We start from the raw sequence: 20,774 nt of genomic DNA on the forward strand, positions 1-20,774 counted from the left end.
CAACATCATTTGGGAAATATTTAAAAAAGAAAAATAAATTAAAAGAGGGGCGAATAATTCTGACTTCAACTGTATATAGATTTTTACTTTATTTTATTTTTTATTTTTTAAAGGGGGCTAATAATATTGACCACAGCAGTTTTTTTTTTACATTTATTTAATAAAGTAATTCATCCACCCAAAGTAAAAGAAATAAGACTTTCTCCAGAAAATAAAATATAATATGAAATAGTATGAAAAATGTTCCTGCTCTGTTAAACAGCCCTTAAGTCAGAAATATTTGAAAAACAATTAAAATTTCACATTAAGGCTGATATATATGTATATTTAGACAGCTGAAGCATGACATTAGATCAGCCTCTCTCATTGCAAAACATGCTTTCCTTACTTAGATGTTCTGTCTTATTTCTAGTCCAAACATCTAAAAACTCTTAAATCATGAAGCATTTTCTAGACAAGAATAAATAATATATATATATAAATGTACAGTAGTCAACATTTGAAGTGGATCTAAGCCTTTCATCAGAGTTGTCCTAAAACTAATCTACAGCACCCAGTCTTGACTTAGAACAGTTTGATCCACTTCAGATGTTGACTACTGCAGTCTTGTTTTCAGAAAGAATTAGTCAAAATAATGTGAGTTTACCTTTAAAAAAAGCTTAATAATCTGACAATGGGGGAAGAGAAATACACTCCTTTTCCCTTTTGACATGACTTTGTTTCTCTTCCTCCATTGTCAGGTTATTTTGTTTACTATCTTGCTTTAAGAAGAAAAAACTCCAGTTATTTTTGGCTCGTTGTCTTTAAGCAAGACTAAATGTTTTGCCTGTCTAGAAAATGCTTGTTTGATTTAATCATTTTGAGATGTTTGGACTAGAAACAAGAGACAAAAGTTAGTCAGAAAAGCATTATTTGCAGTGCTTCTCTTCTTCTCTTCTTACTGATGATCTAGTTGATAGGACGATTCTTTCACTGCTTTTCTCCAGCTAAAGGAGAGGTAAGACGCATTCGTTATATATGTCTATGTCTATGTGTGTGTGTGTGTCTTTGTGCATGACCATGAACTGACCTCATTGACCTCAAGACAGTTTTTACCTTCAGATTGTCCATGATGTGTGTTTGTTGAGAGAAACTCATGCTCATTTAACACAGTATAAGCTCACAGGAGGGCAGAACCCGTTCTCCATCCATGCCTGGGGGTCCAGGTCTCACGTAGGACACAATATTAACACATGATAGCACTTCACTGCAAAGAAATGCTTTCCTACTTTGAGTTTTTGTCTTGTTTGGGGTCTAAATATTCTTAAATCAAGAAGCATTTTCCAGACACGTAAAGAGTATTGTTTTATTTTCAGAAATAATGAGTCAAAGTGAAGTGAAACAAGCGACATAATCTGACAACGAGGGCAAAATGATCTTCGTTTATTTCTCTTCCTCCATTGGCAGATTGTTTAGCTTGTTTTCTCACTTATTTCTGTCTCATTATTTGTGAAAACAACACTATATTTTATTCTTGTCTATAGAAAATGCTTCTTAATTTCTGAATTTTTAGATATTTGGACTGAAACACAACACAAACTCTCAGTAGGAGCTCATGTGTGCTGATCTGAGCTTCTCCATATTGATCTTTGAGAACTTGTGTTACTTGTGCTCATATTTCCTGATGAGATTCTCAGTTTTCCTCTAGTAGTCTTCATCATGTTCGTGACCCAGTTTCCTACAGTAGCCGTGCTGAAAATACCCGTTTCTCCCACAATCCCCCCTGATTCCCAATGCAATCAAATGTATTTTCATAGCAGATGATAGTAGCCGTGCTGGAGTGAGGAGACTCGTTTAGATCCCAGTAATAATGAATAGAGATGATGACACCAGAAACACCTGATCGGCTCTAAAATAGATCAATATCTCTTCTGTTTTGAGCTCTTTAATCTGATGGCTTAAAGGGTTCGTTCACGCAAAACTGAACATTCTGTTGTTACATAGCAAAGAATGCTTCTCTTCCTCAGAGTCTAAATATGTGAACACTCTTAAATCAAGAAGCATTTTCTAGACCAAAACCTATTGTGTTGATTTCAGGAATAATGTCATTAAAATGAAGCCCCACTGGCAGATTATTTAGCTTGTCTTAATGAAAAACTCACCTCATTTGACTCTTTATTTCTGAAAGCAACACAATATTTAATTCTTGTCTAGAAAATGCTTCTTGATTTAAGAGTTTTCAGATGTTTGGACTGGAAAAGCAATGTTTGCAGTGCAGTTTTGAGCACTTGAGTTTGGTAAACACTTCAATATGGCGGTCATAATTCTTTTCGTGGCCCTTCAGAGGGAGATTTATATATGAGCCCATCACTCAGTCTATTTATATACTTAAGTAAATGTGCATTAATATATATTTATTCAGTTTTTATATTCATTTTAGTGAGCTAATGTTATTGAATATCAGGGATTGTGTACTAAACAGTTTGTCTTTAGCACATTATGACTTTTTTTGTTTGCCAAATAAGTGGATCTAAGTTGATTTGCATTGTAAACCTTAAATCAAAGTTAAAATGTTTTTTTATTTTATTTTATGTGTATTTTGCTACTGTCTAAACCAGAGATGCCCAAACTCTAGGGCCCGCGGGCCAAAGTTGGCCTGATTTTACCTTTGATTTATGCCACCATGCAGTCTGAGAAGAGACTGATGGGAGTGTTGGGGCGAATGCCTTTATCTGAGATGGTCATTTCTAATATAACATAGCTTTTTAAAAATGTCTTATTGCTGAGCTACAAAATAATAGCAAACTAAAATTAAATGTTTCAATTAAATGTTGTAAATAATCAGACTTTCAATAATTCTGTAAATACTGTCAATGTATGGACAGAGAACAATGCTGAAGACATCAGCGAGACATCACATCAAGGCAAAAACCGGTGCGGCTTGACTCATGTATACAGCATTAAACTGCATTCTGTTATAATTCTCTTTGTTCATACTATTATTAATTTATTCTTAAAATAGTAATTAATTATTATCCTACATAAGTTAATATAAAGCAATGATTTATTGTTATGTTTAAATATTATTAATGACCCATGGCATTATTAATGTAATACAGTTTGCTATATTTACCTTTGGCCCACAGCCCTTAATCAAGTTTGCTTGTTGACCCTTCATAAGAAAACTTTTGGGCACCCCGGCTCTAAACTATTCCACACAAATCTGCAGATTTATTACAAAATTCTGATTTAAAGGTTTGAAAGTTTGAAATAATTCACTGAACCATTTAAAAAAAACACGTTTTAGTGACACCTGCTGGTCAAACCTCTGTAAATGCACCAAAACATGCAATAGAATCTGTAGATCACAGGTCTCAAACTCAATTCCTGGAGAGCCGCAGCTCTGCGTTTTGCTCCAACCCTGACTAAACACAGCTGATCCAACTAATGAAGGTGTTCATGACTCTTTTGAACAGCTCAGTCATATGGATCAGCTGTGTTTGATAGGGTGGCAGCAAAACTGTGCAGAGCTGCGGCTCTTCAGGAATTGAGTTTGAAATTCAGATTTAAAGTAGTGATGGGAGAATTGAAGCTTTTAAATGCTTAGAAGCAATTTGATTAATTGCTTTGCAAAATAATTCAAGCACTCAAAACACCATGGATTAGAGACGGGGGTGACATGGTGTCTGAAGAGAGTCGCTGGTTTGAATCCCGGCTGGGTCAGTTGGCATTTCTGTGTGGAGTTTGCATGTTCTCCCTGAATTGGCTTGGGTTTTCTCCAGTTTTCCCCACAATCCAAACACATGCGCTATAGGGGAATTGATCAACTAAATTGGTCATAGTGGATGACAGTGTATGAGTGTTTCCCAGTACTGGGTTGCAGCTGGAAGGGCATCCATTGCTTAAAACATATGCTGGAATAGTTCATTCCTCTGTGGCAACCCCTGATAGATAAGAGACCACGCCAAAGGGAAATGAATGTACTAGCGACACCTGCTGGTCAAAACTGTGTAAATGCAACAAATCATACATCAAAAACCATAGATTTTTTTTATCAAAAATCCGATGTAAAATAGTGATGCGAGAACCAAAGTTTTTTAAAGCTTCAAAACAATCAGACTAATAGCTTCACAAAATAAAATAATTCAGTTTCAAAGAGTTGGAAACTCCACATACCAGCAACACCGGCTGGTCAAAACTGTGTAAATGCAAAATACCTCAGAAAACATGCATTAGAATCAGCATATTTTTGATAAAATTCTGATTTAAAGTACGAAAGAAAGTATTAAGCTTTCCAATGCTTCAAAAGAGTACAACTGCTTCACTGAATTAATTTACAGAGAGTTCAAAACACCTCATACTAGTGACACCTGCTGGTCAAAACTGTGTAAATGCACAAAACACTGCATTACTGTCCTCAGATGGTCAACAGAGCACAGAACCTGCAAAAGAAATGGCCACGTATTCTGTCTGGCCCTGCCGATAACTCAGATTCAGAGCGCGCCAGCAGTGTGTGTGTGTGATTGGTTTGTGCATGATAATGAGATGCTGATTGGCGGCTCTGTAATCCAATGGTTTGCCAGGACTCTGAGGGTGTGGAGATCATGCTGGGCGTGTGTTCGTCAGGCCTCCTCATCTACAGAGACAGACTCCGCATCAACCGATTCGCCTGGCCTAAAGTGCTGAAGATCTCCTACAAACGCAATAACTTCTACATCAAGATCCGCCCCGGAGAGGTGAGAGCGCCATCTGCTGTACACGGCTCACATTTACTGAACTCTGCATAGAAACCCTCCCAAACTGAACGTACACTAGAATTCATTTGAATTCATTATTGATGGTGAAACAGAGGCGCAGTGGGTAGCACTGTCACCTTACAGCATGAAGGCCGCTGGTTCGAGTCCTAGCTGGGTCAGTTGGTGTTTCTGTGTGGAGTTTGCATGTTCTCACTGTGTTGGTGTGGGTTTCCTCCGGGTGCTCCAGTTTCCCCAACAGTCCAGACACATGCGCTATAGGGGAACTGATTAATTAAACTGGCGCCAGTGTGTGTGTGTGAATGAGTGTGTATGGGTGTTTCCCAGTATTGGGTTGCAGCTGGAAGGGCATTCGCTGTGTAAAATATATACTGGAATAGTTGCCAGATCTTTCCGCTGTGGAGACCCCTGATGTATATGGAACTAAGCTGAAGGAAAATGAATGATTAAATAAAACAAGCATTCAAAAACGGCGACACCTGCTGGTCACAACTGTAAATGCAACTAAATAAAAGATTTATAAAACTTTGCATACGCAGCAGTAAAAGTATGTTCAATACTCCTCCACCTGTTTCTGTGTGTACGTCATGTTTCTAAACTGATCTGGTGTGTTTTGTCTTCAGTTTGAGCAGTTTGAAAGCACAATCGGCTTTAAACTCCCAAACCACAGAGCGGCAAAGAGACTGTGGAAGGTGTGTGTGGAGCATCACACATTCTTCAGGTGAGAGTTAAAACATGTACACACTTACACTCATATTCAATAATTCAATATATCATGATAACGAACATGCTGGACATCCTGATCATTTTCAAAACACAGTGAATAATTATATATGACTTCACTGCGGGAGGAGAATTAATCTTGTCAAAATGAAAACAAGATTATTTCACTTCCCCTATAATTGTGCTTGTTTTAAGGAAAAACTCAGTTCATTCTGACTCAATAATTCTAAAATCACGACTTTATTTTCTGCTTGTCTATAAATTGCTCCTCTATTTAAGAGTTTTCAGATATTTGTACTAGAAACAAGACAAAACCTCTGTGGTGACTCTTTTATGACAGTGGATGGTATTATCAGGATATTGAGCTGCACTTCAACAGAAGTTACAGTAAGATCAGCAGTTGTATGCAGTGCATGGCCTCCACTGATGGTTCTCCTGGTGTCTGCAGGTTGGTGCTGCCTGAAACTCCCCCTAAGAAGTTCCTGACTCTGGGCTCTAAGTTCCGCTACAGCGGCCGGACGCAGGCTCAAACCAGACGCGCCAGCTCACAGATCGTGCGGCCCGCACCCTACTTCCAGCGCTCCTCCAGCAAACGATACACCATGTCCCGCAGTCTAGACGGAGGTTTGTTTGCTTTGTCTGATCTGTCTGTCTGTCCTAGATATTTATCTGTTCGTCTGTTCATCTGTTCATCTGTTGCTGGCCTGATGTTTGTCTGTTGTTCGTCTGTTGTCCATTTGTTGTTTGTTTGTCTGGTGGTTTTGTCTGTTGTTTTTTGTCTCCTGTTCGTCTGTTGTTCATCTGTCTATTTATCTGTCTTGTTTGTCTGTTTATTGTTTGTCTAGTGGTTTTGTCTGTTGTTTGTCTTATGTTTGTTTGTTGTCCATCTGTTATTGGTCTTTTGACTGTCTTTTGTTTGTTTGTCTAATGTTCATCTTTTGTTTGTCTAGTGGTTTTGTCTGTTGTTCAGTTGTTGTTTGTCTGGTAATTTTGTCTGGTGTTTTTGTTTGTCTGGTGGTTTTGTCTTTTGTTTGTTTGTCTGGTGGTTTTGTCTACTTGTTTGTCTGTAGTTCATCTGTTGTTTGTTTGTTTGTTTGTTTAGTGGTTTTGTCTGTTGTTCCTCTGATGTTCATCTGTTGTTTGTTTGTTTGTCTGGTGGTTTTGTCAGTTGTTGTTCTGTTGTTTCATCTATTGTTTGTTGCTTGTTTATGTTTGTCTGTTGGCTTGTCTATTGTTTATCTGTTGTGTTTCTGTGTGTGGGTTTCTTTGTTGTTTGTGTGTTCACCTGCTGTTTGTTTGTTGTTTATTGGTCTTATTTTCATCTGTTGTTCGTCTGTTGTGTGTGTGTTGTCTGTGTTTGTGTGTCCGTCATCTGCTGAGCTGCTGTGTTAGCTCTCCTCATCCTCAGTATCAGTCATTAGCAGACGTCTGTTTCCTCGTTTGCAGTTGTGTTTCCTCTTCCGCTGTCAGTATAGTTCAGACTGAAGCGCGGCTCGTGACAGGACAGGGATTTATCTGCGCTGACTGTCATTAACCTGTAATCTGGGCCCCCGAGGCTCCTGTACATGTCTGTTCTCCATCCCGCTCCTGCTCTAATTGAAGTGTTCTGTTGTGCTGCAGCATAAAGCCGGCGGGTCTCAGAGAGCATTAACACACATACACACACACACACACACACACACACACACACACACACACACACATATACGCATACCCACAAATAAATGCTTGTACACATACACACATACACACACACTCAGCCACACACATGCACAAATACAGGTGCACACACACATATGCCCACAAATGCACACACACACACAGATACCCCTACACTAGTCCTTTAACTATCAGCTCTTTAGGGTGAGGCTATCATACTTTTAGGGTGGAGCCATCATTTCTTTGGGGCGGAGCTATCAGTCTTTAGATCAAAGCTATCAGTCCTTTGGGGCAGAGCTATCAATCCTTTGTCAGTCATTTTGGGGAGGGGCTATCATTATTTTAGGGTGGAGCTATTGTTAATTTAGGGAGGGGCTATCAGTTATTTAAGGCGTGTCTATCGGTCCTATTACGGTGGCGCCTCACAGCAAGAAGGCCTCTGGTTCGAGTCCTGGCAGGGTCAGTTGGTGTTTTTGTGTGGAGTTTGCATGTTCTCCCCTGATGAATAAAGGGACTAAGCTGAAGGAAAATGAATGGATGAATGATTGAATCAGTCCTATTGGCCATGGCTATCATATCGTGTCTCTTTATTTGCCCAGCTTTCTTCCATTTGTCACACATCTTCTATTATTTTGTTAGCAACTCATCTTCCAATGATCTACTCGGGTCCCGAATAATGAAATCATGCAGGATCTTAACTTTCATGCCAACTTTATGCAATATTCCACATAAAAATCTAAATATGTAGATAAAATAGATGTAAACAGCTGCAGACACCTGAAGTATGATGCAGATCCTGCAGAAACAGATGAATCAGACTGCAGTGAACAGACGATTTTGGGCACAGGTGTCAAACTCAGCTCCTGGAGGGCCGCTGCTCTGCACAGTTGAGCTGCAACCCCAGTTAAACACACCTGATCACACCACTGGAGTGCTTCAGGCTTGCTTGATACCTCCAGGTAAAGCTGCGGTCACACTGGAGGTTGTGCTTGTGAAATTCTGCCATACAGCGCTGCGAGAAGGGACGGGATTTAATAAGATGATTAGACATTAAAAAAAGCCAGCGATTGCTCCATGTTTTACATTTCTGTACAGAGAGGTCATGTTGATCCTCGAGTGGTCTCACGCAGTCAAATGATGCCATTTCACAGCTCAGAGTTCACCAAGCTTGAACTGTGCAACACACTGAACTGTGAAACTTGATACACAAGCTTGCGTATGAATGGAAGTCTATGGGGAGAAAAGTGCAGTGTGACCGCAGCCTCAGTGTGTTGGAGCAGGACTGGAACGAAACTCTGCAGAGCTGCGGCCCTCCAGGAACTGAGTTTGACACCCCTGCTTTAGGGTCACTCTGGGTTTGTGCATGTGGTCAAGTCTGACATACAGTATGCGTGTTTGTATTTGCTCAGACTGTGTGTGTGTGTGTGTGTGTGTGTGTGTGTGTGTGTGTGTTTGTGTGTGTGTGTGAATCTCCTCAGCTCAGCGGAATACACCAGTCAACACAGCGACAGTCAATGTAAATGGCACTAGATCAACAGGTAGAGACGCTTCTCTCTGTTAAACCCTGTAGATGCAGGAGACCCCCGTCTGCTTGTTTCACCCTGATAGATTGACCTCGAGCGAGCGAATGTGTGTGTGTGTGTGAATGACTGTGTGAATGAGTGTGTGTGAGTGAATGTGTGTGTGTGTGTGTGTGCATGCAGCCGGGTGTGTTTAGCATGCGCTGGCGCTCCGTCTGCTTCTGCTTCAGAGGCCTGCGCTGACTCGGCTGTGGCTGTAATAAATGTGGCTGATAGATCTGGAATCGGGCTCTTCTTCAGTGTCACTCTCTTATTTTCAGCATTTTAAACTGTGTGAAGGTTGTTTTTGTCGTTTGATTCATTTGTAAGTTTCATATTTGATGATATTTAAAATAATTTATTATATATTTCTAATTTTCTTTCTGTAATTAAGTGTTGATGATCACAGTATATGGTGAAACATCCTCATCATCATCATCATCATGTGTGTGTGTGTGTGTGTGTGTGTGTGTAATTGAGTGTGTATCTATGTATGTGACAGACAAGATTTCAAGTGTGTCTGTCTGTGTGTGTGTAATTCAGCGTTTGTGTGTGTGTGTGTGTGATAGAGAAAGAGAATTGTGTGTGTGAATGTTTGCGTGTGTGCGGGTGTTTGTGTGTATGTGTAGGCGTGTGTATGTTTGTGTGTAATTGAGTGTTTGTACGTGTGTTTATATACATTTGTGTGTATATGAGTGAGTGAGTGTGTGTGTCTGTGTGACAAAAACAAGGTATCAAGTGTGTGTGTGTGTGTGTGTGTTTCAGTGTTTGTGTGTGATAGAGAAAGAATAAGTGTGTGTGTGTGTGCGTGTGCACATTTGTTTATGTGTGTATGCGTGTGTGTGTATATGTGTGTGTGTGTGTGTCAGTGTGTTTATTTATGTGTGCATGTGTGCGTGTTTGTGTGTAATTGAGTGTTTGTATGTATATACATGTGTGTGTGTGTTTATTTATGTTAGTGCGTGTTTGTGTGTTTATGTGTGCATGTGCACGTTTGTGTGTAATTCATTGTCTGTATATATGTATGTGTGTGTGTGTGTGTGTGTGTGTGTGTGTGTGTGTGTGTTCGTGTGTGTGTGTGTGTGTGTAATTAAATGTTTGTATGTATATATATATATAATGTATGTGTGTGCGTGTGTGCGCGTGTGTGTTTATGTGTAATTAAATGTTTGTATGTGTGTGTGTGTGTGTGTGTGTGTGTGTGTGTGTGTGTGTGTGTGTGTGTGCACATAAATTGACATATTTTTCACATGTTTGATGATGCGACGCCTTTAAAACTCTTGGAAATCTACAAACATCTATAAAATAAAAGCTCCACATGTGTTTCTGTTATTCGATTAATCTGAGCTTTAGTTTAGTTCATTTAGAAAGAAATCAAATGTTTCTGTGGCAAACGGCTGGAGTGAAATAAGGGGATTTGAGCTGAGCTGCGCTGGAGACTGCAGATGATGTGGAGTGGAGATCATCTGTGTGGAGGAATATACTAATATAATGCTGCCATTCTGCAGTGCTATTGTGACTGCAGCACTCAATCTGTCTGCCTGTGTGTGTGTGTGTGTGTGTGTGTGTGTGTGTGTGTGTGTGTGTGTGTGTGTGTGCGTGCATGCGTGCGTGTGTGTGTGTGTGTAGAGATGGGCACAGCGTTGTACGGCGCAGCGAAGGGCATTGCCATGAGTGACCTGATCACCACAGTGACCCCAGAGAAGAAGGTGGAGGAGGAGCCGCAGCCGCAGAAACACACACATGCAGACAAGCAGATGCAGCCGCAGACGGAGACAGAGACAGAGACGGACACACACACGCAGACGCAGACGGTGCTGGTGGAGAACGTGATGATTCTGGAGGACGACGACGAAACCACCAGAGCCACAGAGCTGTCACTGCCCAGCCCAGCAACACCAGCCCGCCTCGACACACGGGTACACACACACACACACACACATGCAGATATGCAATACACATATGCACACATACATAAAGTACATACATATACACACACAGTCGGTGGTTGAATGTGACTCTGTTAACTCCACTAATGTGTGTGTGTGTGTGTGTGTGTGTGTGTGTGTGTGTGTGTTTCTCCCTCAGACTGATCTGACAGACACTGCTGTAGATGGAGAACTGACCGCTACTGAGGTCTGTGATCATTTCATCTGATCTCAGTTCATGTGTGATTTGGATTACTGCATTAATAGTAGAGTATTTAAGGATCAAATTGGGTATACAGATTATTATATTCTATATACAGGGACTCAGATGAACACAGAATGTCAATTTCATGCTAAAAATGCACATTTTATCTTATAAAAGCATGAAAAAGAAAAGGGTTTATATGTGAAAGGGGATATTAGAAGACTAGATTCAGTATAAAGTATGCTAAATAATACTTTCCTAATGCATACCGATTATCCCAGTGCTCATTTAAGAGGAGGAAAAAGCTTATTGTTGAGTTTATGGTGTTGTGCTTCATCTGATTGTCTGTGCATTGAATATATTTTAAAGAAACTTTATACCAATTTCAGTCTCTATATGTGAATTTATTAAATCATAAAGCCACATGAAGTATTTGTAGATAGCAGGTTTTGTGTTTATATTGTGAAATTGAACATCTTCTGTTTATATTCAGCTTTAATTCATCATCAGACAGAAAACTGTTTTAATAGAATGTATGCCACTGTTGGCCTTTATATAGCACTTTAAAACAATTAAGGCTCGTTTTTAGCAGTTTATATGGGAGGAAAATGATTAAAATGCAATTTACCAAGTTCATGTGTGGTTTAATACTTTTATCAGTTCACACAGTAGAATATGTTTAATAAACTGTGTACCAAATGTGCTCTTCATAACTAACTTTATTAAAGCATTAAGTCACATTAAAGTCATTATTTCTGTCATATTTGTATGAGTTCTTTCAATTCAAGTAACACAAAAGCTCTAGAACAGTGTTATCTAATATTTTCATTATCCTAAATGTTACTAATTTACTAAAGTTACTAAACTGTGATTTTAAGTGTGTTTTGCGTGTGACACAGACCCTCGGTGAATCTCTGCTGCTGATGTGCTCATTTAACCTTCATCTGATAATGATCATGACTATTCTCCTGGAGATGTTAATGAGTTCAGCTCTCAGCATTACTCTGATCATTCTCATTATTACTCCTCAATTTTGTGTTTTTTGTGCAGTCGGATCAGGAGGACGAGTCTGAAGCAAAAACCAAGGTAAGATTTGACTGTGTGCATATATATATATATATATATATATTTGAAGTCAGAATTATTATTATTTTTTATTTTAATCTTATTTTTTTTCCAAATGATGTTGAACAGATTGAGGAAATGTTCACAGTGTGTCTGATAATATTTTTTCTTCCGGATAAAGTCCTATTTGTTTTATTTGGGCTAGAATAAAAGCAGTTTTTAATTTTTTAAACACCATTTTAAGGTCAATATTATTCGCCCCTTTAAGCTATATTTGTTCTCGATAGTCTACAGAACAAACCATCGTTATACAATAACTTGCCTAATTACCCTAACCTGCCTAGTTACCCTAATTACCCTAGTGAAGCCTTTACATGTCACTTTAAGCTGTATAGAAGTGTCTTGAAGAATATCTAGTCTAATATTATTTACTGTCATCATGACAAAGAGAAAATAAATCAGTTATTAGAGATGAGTTATTAACACTGTTATGAACTCTGCTTCTCATTGTAATGAGCTTTATTAAAGGAAGAATGGTCTTACAGGCAAAGTCAATCAGGAGCAAAAAGGTGATCCACAAGAACAGTGTGAATCTGTCAGTTGCAGTGAAATATGCAGTAGAGACTACAGCAGTGTTTCTCAACCACGCTCCTGGAGGAGCACCAGCACTGCATGTTTTGGATGTCTCCTCTGTCACACCCATTACAGTCTCTGCTAATGAGCTGATGGTCTGAATCAGGTGTGTTTGGTGAAGGAGACAAATGTGTGGAGCTGGTGCTCCTCCAGGAACGTGGTTGAGAAACACTGGGTTACAGCATGCACAATGCCCAGGTTTAGTTGAATAAAAACCAAACCTGTAATTTTTTTAATGTTACTTGATTATAGGAGATGTAATCACAGATGTGGCGACACAGTGGCGCAGTAGGTAGTGCTTTCTGTGTGGAGTTGGCATGTTCTCCCCGTGTTGGTGTGGGTTTCCTCCGGGTGCTCCGGTTTCCCCCACAGTCCAAACACATGCGCTATAGGGGAACTGATCATCTACACTGACCATAGTGTATGAGTGTGAATGAGTGTGTATGGGTGTTTCCCAGTACTAGGTTGCAGCTGGAAGGCCATCCGCTGTGTAAAACATATGCTGAAATAATTGGTGGTTCATTCCACTGTGGTGACCACAGATAAACAAGGGACTAAACCGATTGCTGATTGTTATTCTGATTCCCGCTCCTGCTGACTTGCTCCGTCCCAATCCTGTGATTAATAGTGATTTTGCTCCTCATCCTGTGGGATTCCCGTGACCTGTTGAACTCCCCAAAAAATGTCCGGCTGTCGTCTGCATTGGAGACTGCAGGTTTATTAATAATGTTGTGTTGTTGTGTTCCTCCAGGAGGCGGATCTGACGCCGGACGAGCAGCTGAAGCCGCAGACCAACATCAGTGAGCTGAAAAGGACATTCCTGGAGGGCGGAGCGGAGCCGGCGGGCCTTACCGAGTGGGAGAAGCGTCTGTCCTCGTCCCCGCTGCGCTCGCCGCGGCGGGAGGAACCGCCAATGATCGAACCCCTGGAGCTGGACGAGGTCAGAGATATCACTGTAGAGCATGCTTTACATTTTATAGAGAACATTGTGTTGTTTTTAGAAATAAAGAGACAAAATTAAGTGACTTTTTCTGAAAACAAGCAACAGGGTAAGCAGAGCAGTGTTCATTCATAGCAAAAACTAGTTTATTGCACTCGCCGCATCTGGATGAAGCAGCCAGGATCGAGCCGCTGGTGCTGGATGAGCTGTGTGTGTGTGTGTGTGTGTGTGTGTGTGTGTGTGTGTGTGTGTGTGTGTGTGTGTGTGTGTGTGTGTGTGTGTGTGTGTGTGTGTCTGTGTCTGTGTGTGTCTGTGTGTGTGTGTGTGTGTGTGTGTGTGTGTGTGTGTATGGATGGCGTTTGTCAGAGCAGCTTCAGTGACCAGTGATTTGCCGTCAGCAGAAAGTCTGCCATTGATTGAGGTTTTGTTCTCTGCAGAAACACTGGAGTTCTCATGGATCTGCGTTTAGCAGCACTAAGCAGTTCAGAGCAGGAAAATCATTATGTGCCTCTTATATAAAGCAGACAGAGAGAGAGAGAGATCCTCTTCCTGATCAGCAAAACACACTTCAGCTTCTGAATTATACATCTGAGGAACAGGCAAACGGCTGACTTTTACACCACATATCTCTGCTTTATATCTGGGTTTTCATATACAGTTGAAGTCAGAATTATTCACTCCTCTTTTAATTTCTTTTTCTTTTTTAAATATTTCCCAAATGATGTCGAACAGATTGAGGAAATTTCCACAGTATGTCTGATAATATTTGTTCTTCTGGAGAAAGTCTGATTTGTTTTATTTCGGCTAGAATAAAAGCAGTTTTTAATTTTTTAAACACCATTTTAAGGTCAATATTATTCGCCCCTTTAAGCTATATATTTTTCGATAGTCTACAGAACAAATCATCATTATACAATAACTTTCCTAATTACCCTAACCTGCCTAGTTACCCTAATTACCCTAGTGAAGCCTTTAAATGTCACTTTAAGCTGTATAGAAGTGTCTTGAAGAATATCTAGTCTAATATTATTTACTGTCATCATGACAAAGAGGAAATAAATCAGTTATTAGAGATGAGTTATTAACACTATTATGATTAGAAATGTGCTGGAGAAATCTCTCCATTAAACAGAAATTGGAAGAAAAATAAACAGGGGGGGCGAATAATACTGACTTCAACTGTATATATATATATATTTAATATATATTACTGTAATATTGTGTATAATGTATTGACCCCTCACAGATCTCTCTGTTACAGTAATATTCTGTCCAGGATGTTTTACAGTAATATATATCTGTGCAGATTAGTCAGAAAGACAAAACTGATCAACACTGAAGATCACAGTCCAAACATTACTACACACTAACTATTGTTAAATAAAATAAAAATAAAAATCATAGAAAAAGATATCAAATTAATTTGAAATTTGGTAGTTTGTAATGAAAAATATATATTTCTTGCAATAACATTATTTAAATTCATTATCTTTCTGTTCCTACAGATGTTCGGCGAGCAGATTCTTATTTTAATGGATTTAACTGTTTAATAAAACTATTTTGTTTAATTGCACCAAACATTATTGTCTATATTCAGTGAGAAATGGATATTAATAATCATTTTTAAAGGGGGTGTACTCAATTATGCTCAGCACTGTATACACACACACACGCATATATATATATATATATATGTTCTTATTGTCTTATTAATATTTTATTATCAATATTATGAAATAAGTGATATATTTATTTCTAAATTGGCTCTTTTGTTTATATTACTTTAGCTGTTACCATAGCAACTGTAGAATCACCACAACAGATTGATCTAAGTACTTTACTATAGTTATTGTGTTACCATAGCAACTATAGAGCAGCATCTTTAAAGAAACAGTTGTGTGGTTCATAACACTTTAGTATGTTCTATAACGTACTGTAGTATTTCATGTGGTGTTGGGATGTTAGTTGTTCAGTAGAGCTCAAACTGTTGTTTAACTCATGAGATATGGTAGGAAGAAGCTCCATTTGAGCTCCATCCATTTATTCTCCTTCAGATCAAGCAGGAAGTAGTGGTGGAGACACAGGAAGTGGCGGAGACACAAGAAGTGGCAGCGGCTCTGGATACGCAGGAGAACAACAGGAAGGTTGATGAGGTATGAGATTTACTCACGAGGTGTGAACAGTGTCTGTCTATATGTGTGTGTGTGTGTGTGATTCCCCATATAGAAATATGATATATGGTAATATATGCAAATCTGGCTTTCACATATACATATATATATATATATATATAATACGTCATATATGCAACAATATTTACAAAATACATGTTATTTCCCACCATTAGAATGACAAACATGCAAGTATGATCAAATGTTTTACATATCATTATGTATGCAGATGAAGTCTAAATGATCCCCCTACTGTCACATTTACACCACCTTTCTAAATATTCCCCAAGAGCAGTTTAAGAGAAAGAAGATTTCTACAACTCAGTTTATAGATACAGTGGCTGCACGGTGGCGCAGTGGATAGCATGTTCACCTCACTGAAGGTCTCTGGTTTGAGTCTCGGCTGGGTCAGTTGGTGATTCTGTGTGGAGTTTGCATGTTCTCCCCGTGTTGGCGTGGGTTTCCTCCGGGGGTTGCAGCTGGAAGGGCATCCGCTGTGTAAAACATTTACTGGATAAATTGGCGGTTCATTCCGCTGTGGCGAGCCCAGAAGGGACTAATCCGAAAAGGAAATGAATGAATGAATTTTATAGATACAGTGCTCAGCATATATGCGTACACACACCCCTCACACATCTCTCTTTTACACTGATGTTCAATAGGAAGCTCTACAGTATTAGTGCATATACATTAATCAGCACTGAAGCCAAATCTGGAGCTCATCTAACAAAATAACTTATAATAATGCAAAAACACAAGTACAGCCACATTCATATGCTATAGAGAAATATTAAATACAAATAACCAAGAGGAAAAATCAAGAGAAGCAAAACATTGACATTTTATAGGTTGTAATTCATTTTTGCTAAATGTTGCTTCAATTTAATTGTATTATCATTTAATTTCTAAATATGTTTGGTGACTAAAATATTATTTTTCATAAATATATTTGTTTAATAAATCTCTTTTGTTTAAATGCACCAAAATACACTGAGTAATGGAGGAACATATTCATTTTCTAAACAGGCTGTACTCCATCATGCTGAGCACTGTAATAACTTATGATATAATAACTAATCGCTGATTTCTTTTCTCTTATGTATTTGCCTTTACATTTTTAAGACACTGGTATTCAGCTTAAAGTGACATTTAAAGGCTTAACTGGGTATATTAGGCAAATTATTGTATAACAGTGGTCTGTTCTGTACACGATCAAAAATAAAAACATTTCTAAAGAGGCTTATTGGTGACCCTAAATTTTAAAGTAAAAAAATGTAAAACCTGATTTTACTGTAGCCAAAAAATAAATAAATCAATCAAATATCAGAGTAAATACCGTGTCAAAACATCAACAAATTATTGAAAAAAGCCACAAATGTCACAGGAGGTTGTGTAATTTAGCCTTCACCTGTATCTGTTGATTCACCTGTTCTTATCATATTTCTGTATGTCTGAGGCGTCTCTAACACACGTGTGTGTGACCCGCTCTAACGTAATCTCTGTGTGTCAAACATAGGAGTCTGACGGGTGGGTCATTATAAACAAGGTTCCTCCGTTTGAAGCACATAAAGCACCAGTAGAAACTAGAGACAAATCCTCCATTCAGCCTGAAATCATAGTGCAAGACGCATCTCCTCCAGCTGAACCGATGAAGGAGTTTCCAGAAGACGTTCCAGCAGAGAAGATGGATCCGGAGAAGACCACCAAAGATGAAGCTCCTCCAGAGAAGACCACTGTAGAGGAAGCTCTTCCAGAGAAGACCACCGTAGATGAAGCTCTTCCAGAGAAGACCACCGTAGATGAAACTCCTCTGGAGAAAACTATAGAGAAGACCACTGTAGATGAAACTCCTCCAGAGAAGATTCACTCAGAGAAAACTGAAGATGTTCCTCCTAAAGTTCCTCCTAAAGTTCCTCCGAAGGTTCCAGAGAAGAAACACAGCTCCAGTTATAGGTTTCTGTCCTCCATGAGCTCCGCACCGCCTCCGTCTTCAGTACGACCCAGGAGTGAGGATCTGTCAGCGGGTCGGATTTCTCCGGCGCTCCTCAGAACCTCCCCGACAGCCAAAGTGGTAAAATTCCCCGTCGGAGGATCTGCTCCAGAGCTCCTGCTTGCTGTTTGACACAAATCCCTCACGCTGGAATTTGCTGTCGCTCTTTATTTCCGTATTTATTTCTTCATTTGAGATCGGGAACCTTGTTTTTTTTCTCCGACACGTCTTAGTGTTTGTCTTTGTGTTTGTCTTTGTGTTTTTGTGCTGGTTTACATCGCCAACATCTTCATAACGCTGTCAAGATTGATCACATTATATTTTTCTGGGTTTTCTTTGACAAAACATTCTTAAAGGAGACCTATTATGCCTCTTTTTACAAGAGAGAGTGTGTTTGAGCTGAACAGCACAGATAATGTTGCACAACTCTCTGAAACTGACCCTTTCAGGCTTTGATCCTTATTATGGCTTTTTGGTGACTGTCGCTTTAAATTCAAATGAGATGTTTAGAAGAGGGCGGAGCTATATGCAAAAAAATTAATTTCTGCATAATAGGTGCCCTTTAAGTCAAGATGCATGTATTTATATAGTGATTAACACACAACCCTCACATTGGTGATTGCTGTTGCACTCTTTATTTATTTATTTATTTTATTTTATTTTATTTTATTTTATTTTATTTTATTTTATTTTATTTTATTTTATTTTATTATTATTTTTGTTTGTTTGTTTGAGTCTCTGAGCCCAAAAGCGGGAACATGGAAAATGCATCTGTTTGTCCTGGTGTTTTTGTGAACGCGCTGCTTTGAATGAATGAGATTCTTTATTTTTGCTGCTGGGTGTCGGGGTTATTCATAGGAGATCTTCGTGATCTAATGTATCTGTGCACATATCTTACTGTACAGCTCCTGTAGAGAACATTACTGTAAAGAGAGATGTGTGTGTGGGGTATGCTCAATAATGATCAGCACTGTATATGTACACAGATTAGACGAGAAGTGGGGCTGGATTTCTGCAAAATGACACACATCTTCAGCGCCACCTACTGGTGGACTATTGTAAACACTCGTCCTTCATGCCAAGCTCTGATCCATCTCTTATGAATAAACCCTGTGTGGTGTGTGTGTGTGTGTGTGTGTGTGTGTGTGTGTGTGTGTGTTTGTAACACTGTGTGTGTGTTTGTATTTGTAATGCTGTGTGTGTGTTCAGCCGAAGCCCAGTTTTGAGGAGATGTCTCCTGAGCTGACGGCGCTCCTGCAGTCTGCACGCAGCTGGACGCCTGTTCCTGCATCTGCGTCTCCATCTGCGTCTGCATCTGCTCTGGTCACGCCTGCGCCCGCAGCTTTACACACCCCACAGAATCAGGTCAGCTCTATAAACACAATATGTGGAAATATTCATCCGTTTCCAACATGAAAAAGCTTTTCAGAGATGAGCGTTTCAGCGATTCTTCTTTGTAAATGTGTTTTAAACCTGTATTTATAGTGATTTTATAGTTTCGACAAGCCGTAAAGGTCATTGTTGGAGTGTTTGATCATTTAATAATGTAATAATGTGTTCTCGACAGCCATCAGAGAGTGTGGATGAGCATCTGGGAAAGGGTCTGACAGAAGAGGAGCGGCCGGCAGATGAACCGCTGGACAAGCCTCAGGTACCTGCACCTCCAGCGGGCCCCTTGGAGCCCGATGGGTATTATCAGGCATGTGTTGCATGTGTAGAGCCGCTGAGCTCCGTGCGAGCTCTTGATGAGTCTGAGTCTGACGGCGACTCCAGTGACTCCAGCAGTGTGAACTCCACTAACCTCGATGGACCCCTCGAGCGCGTGGCCCCACAGAGGGCCGAATCCCCTAGCGAGAGTGAGTCTGAAGGAGAGAGCTTCACACTGTCCACCGATGATGAAGATGATGATGGAGATCGATCGCCCAACATCAGCCTATCTGAGCAGAGGGGTGTAGCTGAGGGTCACAGTGGCGAGGTCGACCTGATGGCTGGTGTAGAGGTGACCTCTGACCCCAAACCTGAACCATCCCTGAACATCCGCCCTCTTGTGACGATTCTCCACTGTTAGGCTAGATAATCTAGTTTCAGACTCTGCTGTTTATTAAGTACATCAAGCTGGTTTTTCACACAGCTTTCTGGAATACTTAATTCTAATTGGTCAATCACAACATTCAAAGGTATTAGCCTTATTCTTGATGTATGAGCGAGTGCAATCGTTGGAATATTGACACTTCCGTTCTCATTCACTTTCATTGATTTCTAGATGTTAAAAACCGCCTGTTCTGCTCCGTGATGTTACAAACTGACATTTTATTATTGTATTATTATCCTTTATTGTGTAGCCATGAACACTTGTTTTTAGAGCGATTTAAAAGTAGCTACACAACATTGCTCTGAGCTTTAATAGTTTATTATTCTTTAATTAAATGCAAAGCTGAAAGAAATGAAAACAGCTGATGGAGTATACACTAACCTGCACATTATTCAGACACTAGAAGGAGACAGTCAGAAACAGCTGATGGAGTATACACTAACCTGCACATTATTCAGACACTAGAAGGAGACAGTCAGAAACAGCTGATGGAGTATACACTAACCTGCACATTATTCAGACACTAGATGGAGACAGTCAGAAACAGCTGATGGAGTATACACTAACCTGCGCATTATTCAGACACTAGATGGAGACAGTCAGAAACAGCTGATGGAGTATACACTAACCTGCGCATTATTCAGACACTAGATGGAGACAGTCAGAAACAGCTGATGGATTATACACTAACCTGCACATTATTCAGACACTAGATGGAGACAGTCAGAAACAGCTGATGGAGTATACACTAACCTGCACATTATTCAGACACTAGATGGAGAAAGTCAGAAACAGCTGATGGAGTATACACTAACCTGCGCATTATTCAGACACTAGATGGAGACAGTCAGAAACAGCTGATGGAGTATACACTAACCTGCACATTATTCAGACACTAGATGGAGAAAGTCAGAAACAGCTGATGGAGTATACACTAACCTGCACATTATTCAGACACTAGATGGAGACAGTCAGAAACAGCTGATGGAGTATACACTAACCTGCGCATTATTCAGACACTAGATGGAGACAGAAACAGCTGATGGAGTATACACTAACCTGCACATTATTCAGAC

General features: G+C 39.7%; 1 protein-coding gene across 51 annotated transcripts in view; it reads left to right on the forward strand.

Moving 5' to 3' along the window:
- epb41l3a (erythrocyte membrane protein band 4.1-like 3a) overlaps positions 1 to 20,774 on the forward strand; it is a 62,352-nt gene that overhangs the window by 34,352 nt on the left and 7,226 nt on the right. For 9 of the 51 annotated variants that reach the window (XM_087308498.1, XM_087308501.1, NM_001003987.1 and 6 more), the window contains exons 9-18: positions 4,563 to 4,715; positions 5,357 to 5,454; positions 5,905 to 6,080; positions 10,304 to 10,593; positions 10,763 to 10,810; positions 11,858 to 11,893; positions 13,257 to 13,445; positions 15,500 to 15,598; positions 18,816 to 18,971; positions 19,174 to 19,257. In XM_087308498.1, the coding sequence (XP_087164624.1) occupies positions 4,563 to 4,715; positions 5,357 to 5,454; positions 5,905 to 6,080; positions 10,304 to 10,593; positions 10,763 to 10,810; positions 11,858 to 11,893; positions 13,257 to 13,445; positions 15,500 to 15,598; positions 18,816 to 18,971; positions 19,174 to 19,257 (1,329 nt within the window). Of the gene's footprint in view, positions 1 to 952; positions 998 to 4,562; positions 4,716 to 5,356; positions 5,455 to 5,904; positions 6,081 to 10,303; positions 10,594 to 10,762; positions 10,811 to 11,857; positions 11,894 to 13,256; positions 13,446 to 15,499; positions 15,599 to 17,132; positions 17,688 to 18,815; positions 18,972 to 19,173; positions 19,606 to 20,774 lie in introns of all 51 variants that reach the window. The other 42 variants (XM_087308475.1, NM_001430861.1, XM_087308483.1 and 39 more) reach the window with 7 other exon arrangements.

Source organism: Danio rerio, chromosome 24 (genome assembly GCF_052040795.2).
Source record: "Danio rerio strain M-AB ecotype USA chromosome 24, GRCz13ab, whole genome shotgun sequence".
Taxonomy (NCBI): domain Eukaryota; kingdom Metazoa; phylum Chordata; class Actinopteri; order Cypriniformes; family Danionidae; genus Danio; species Danio rerio.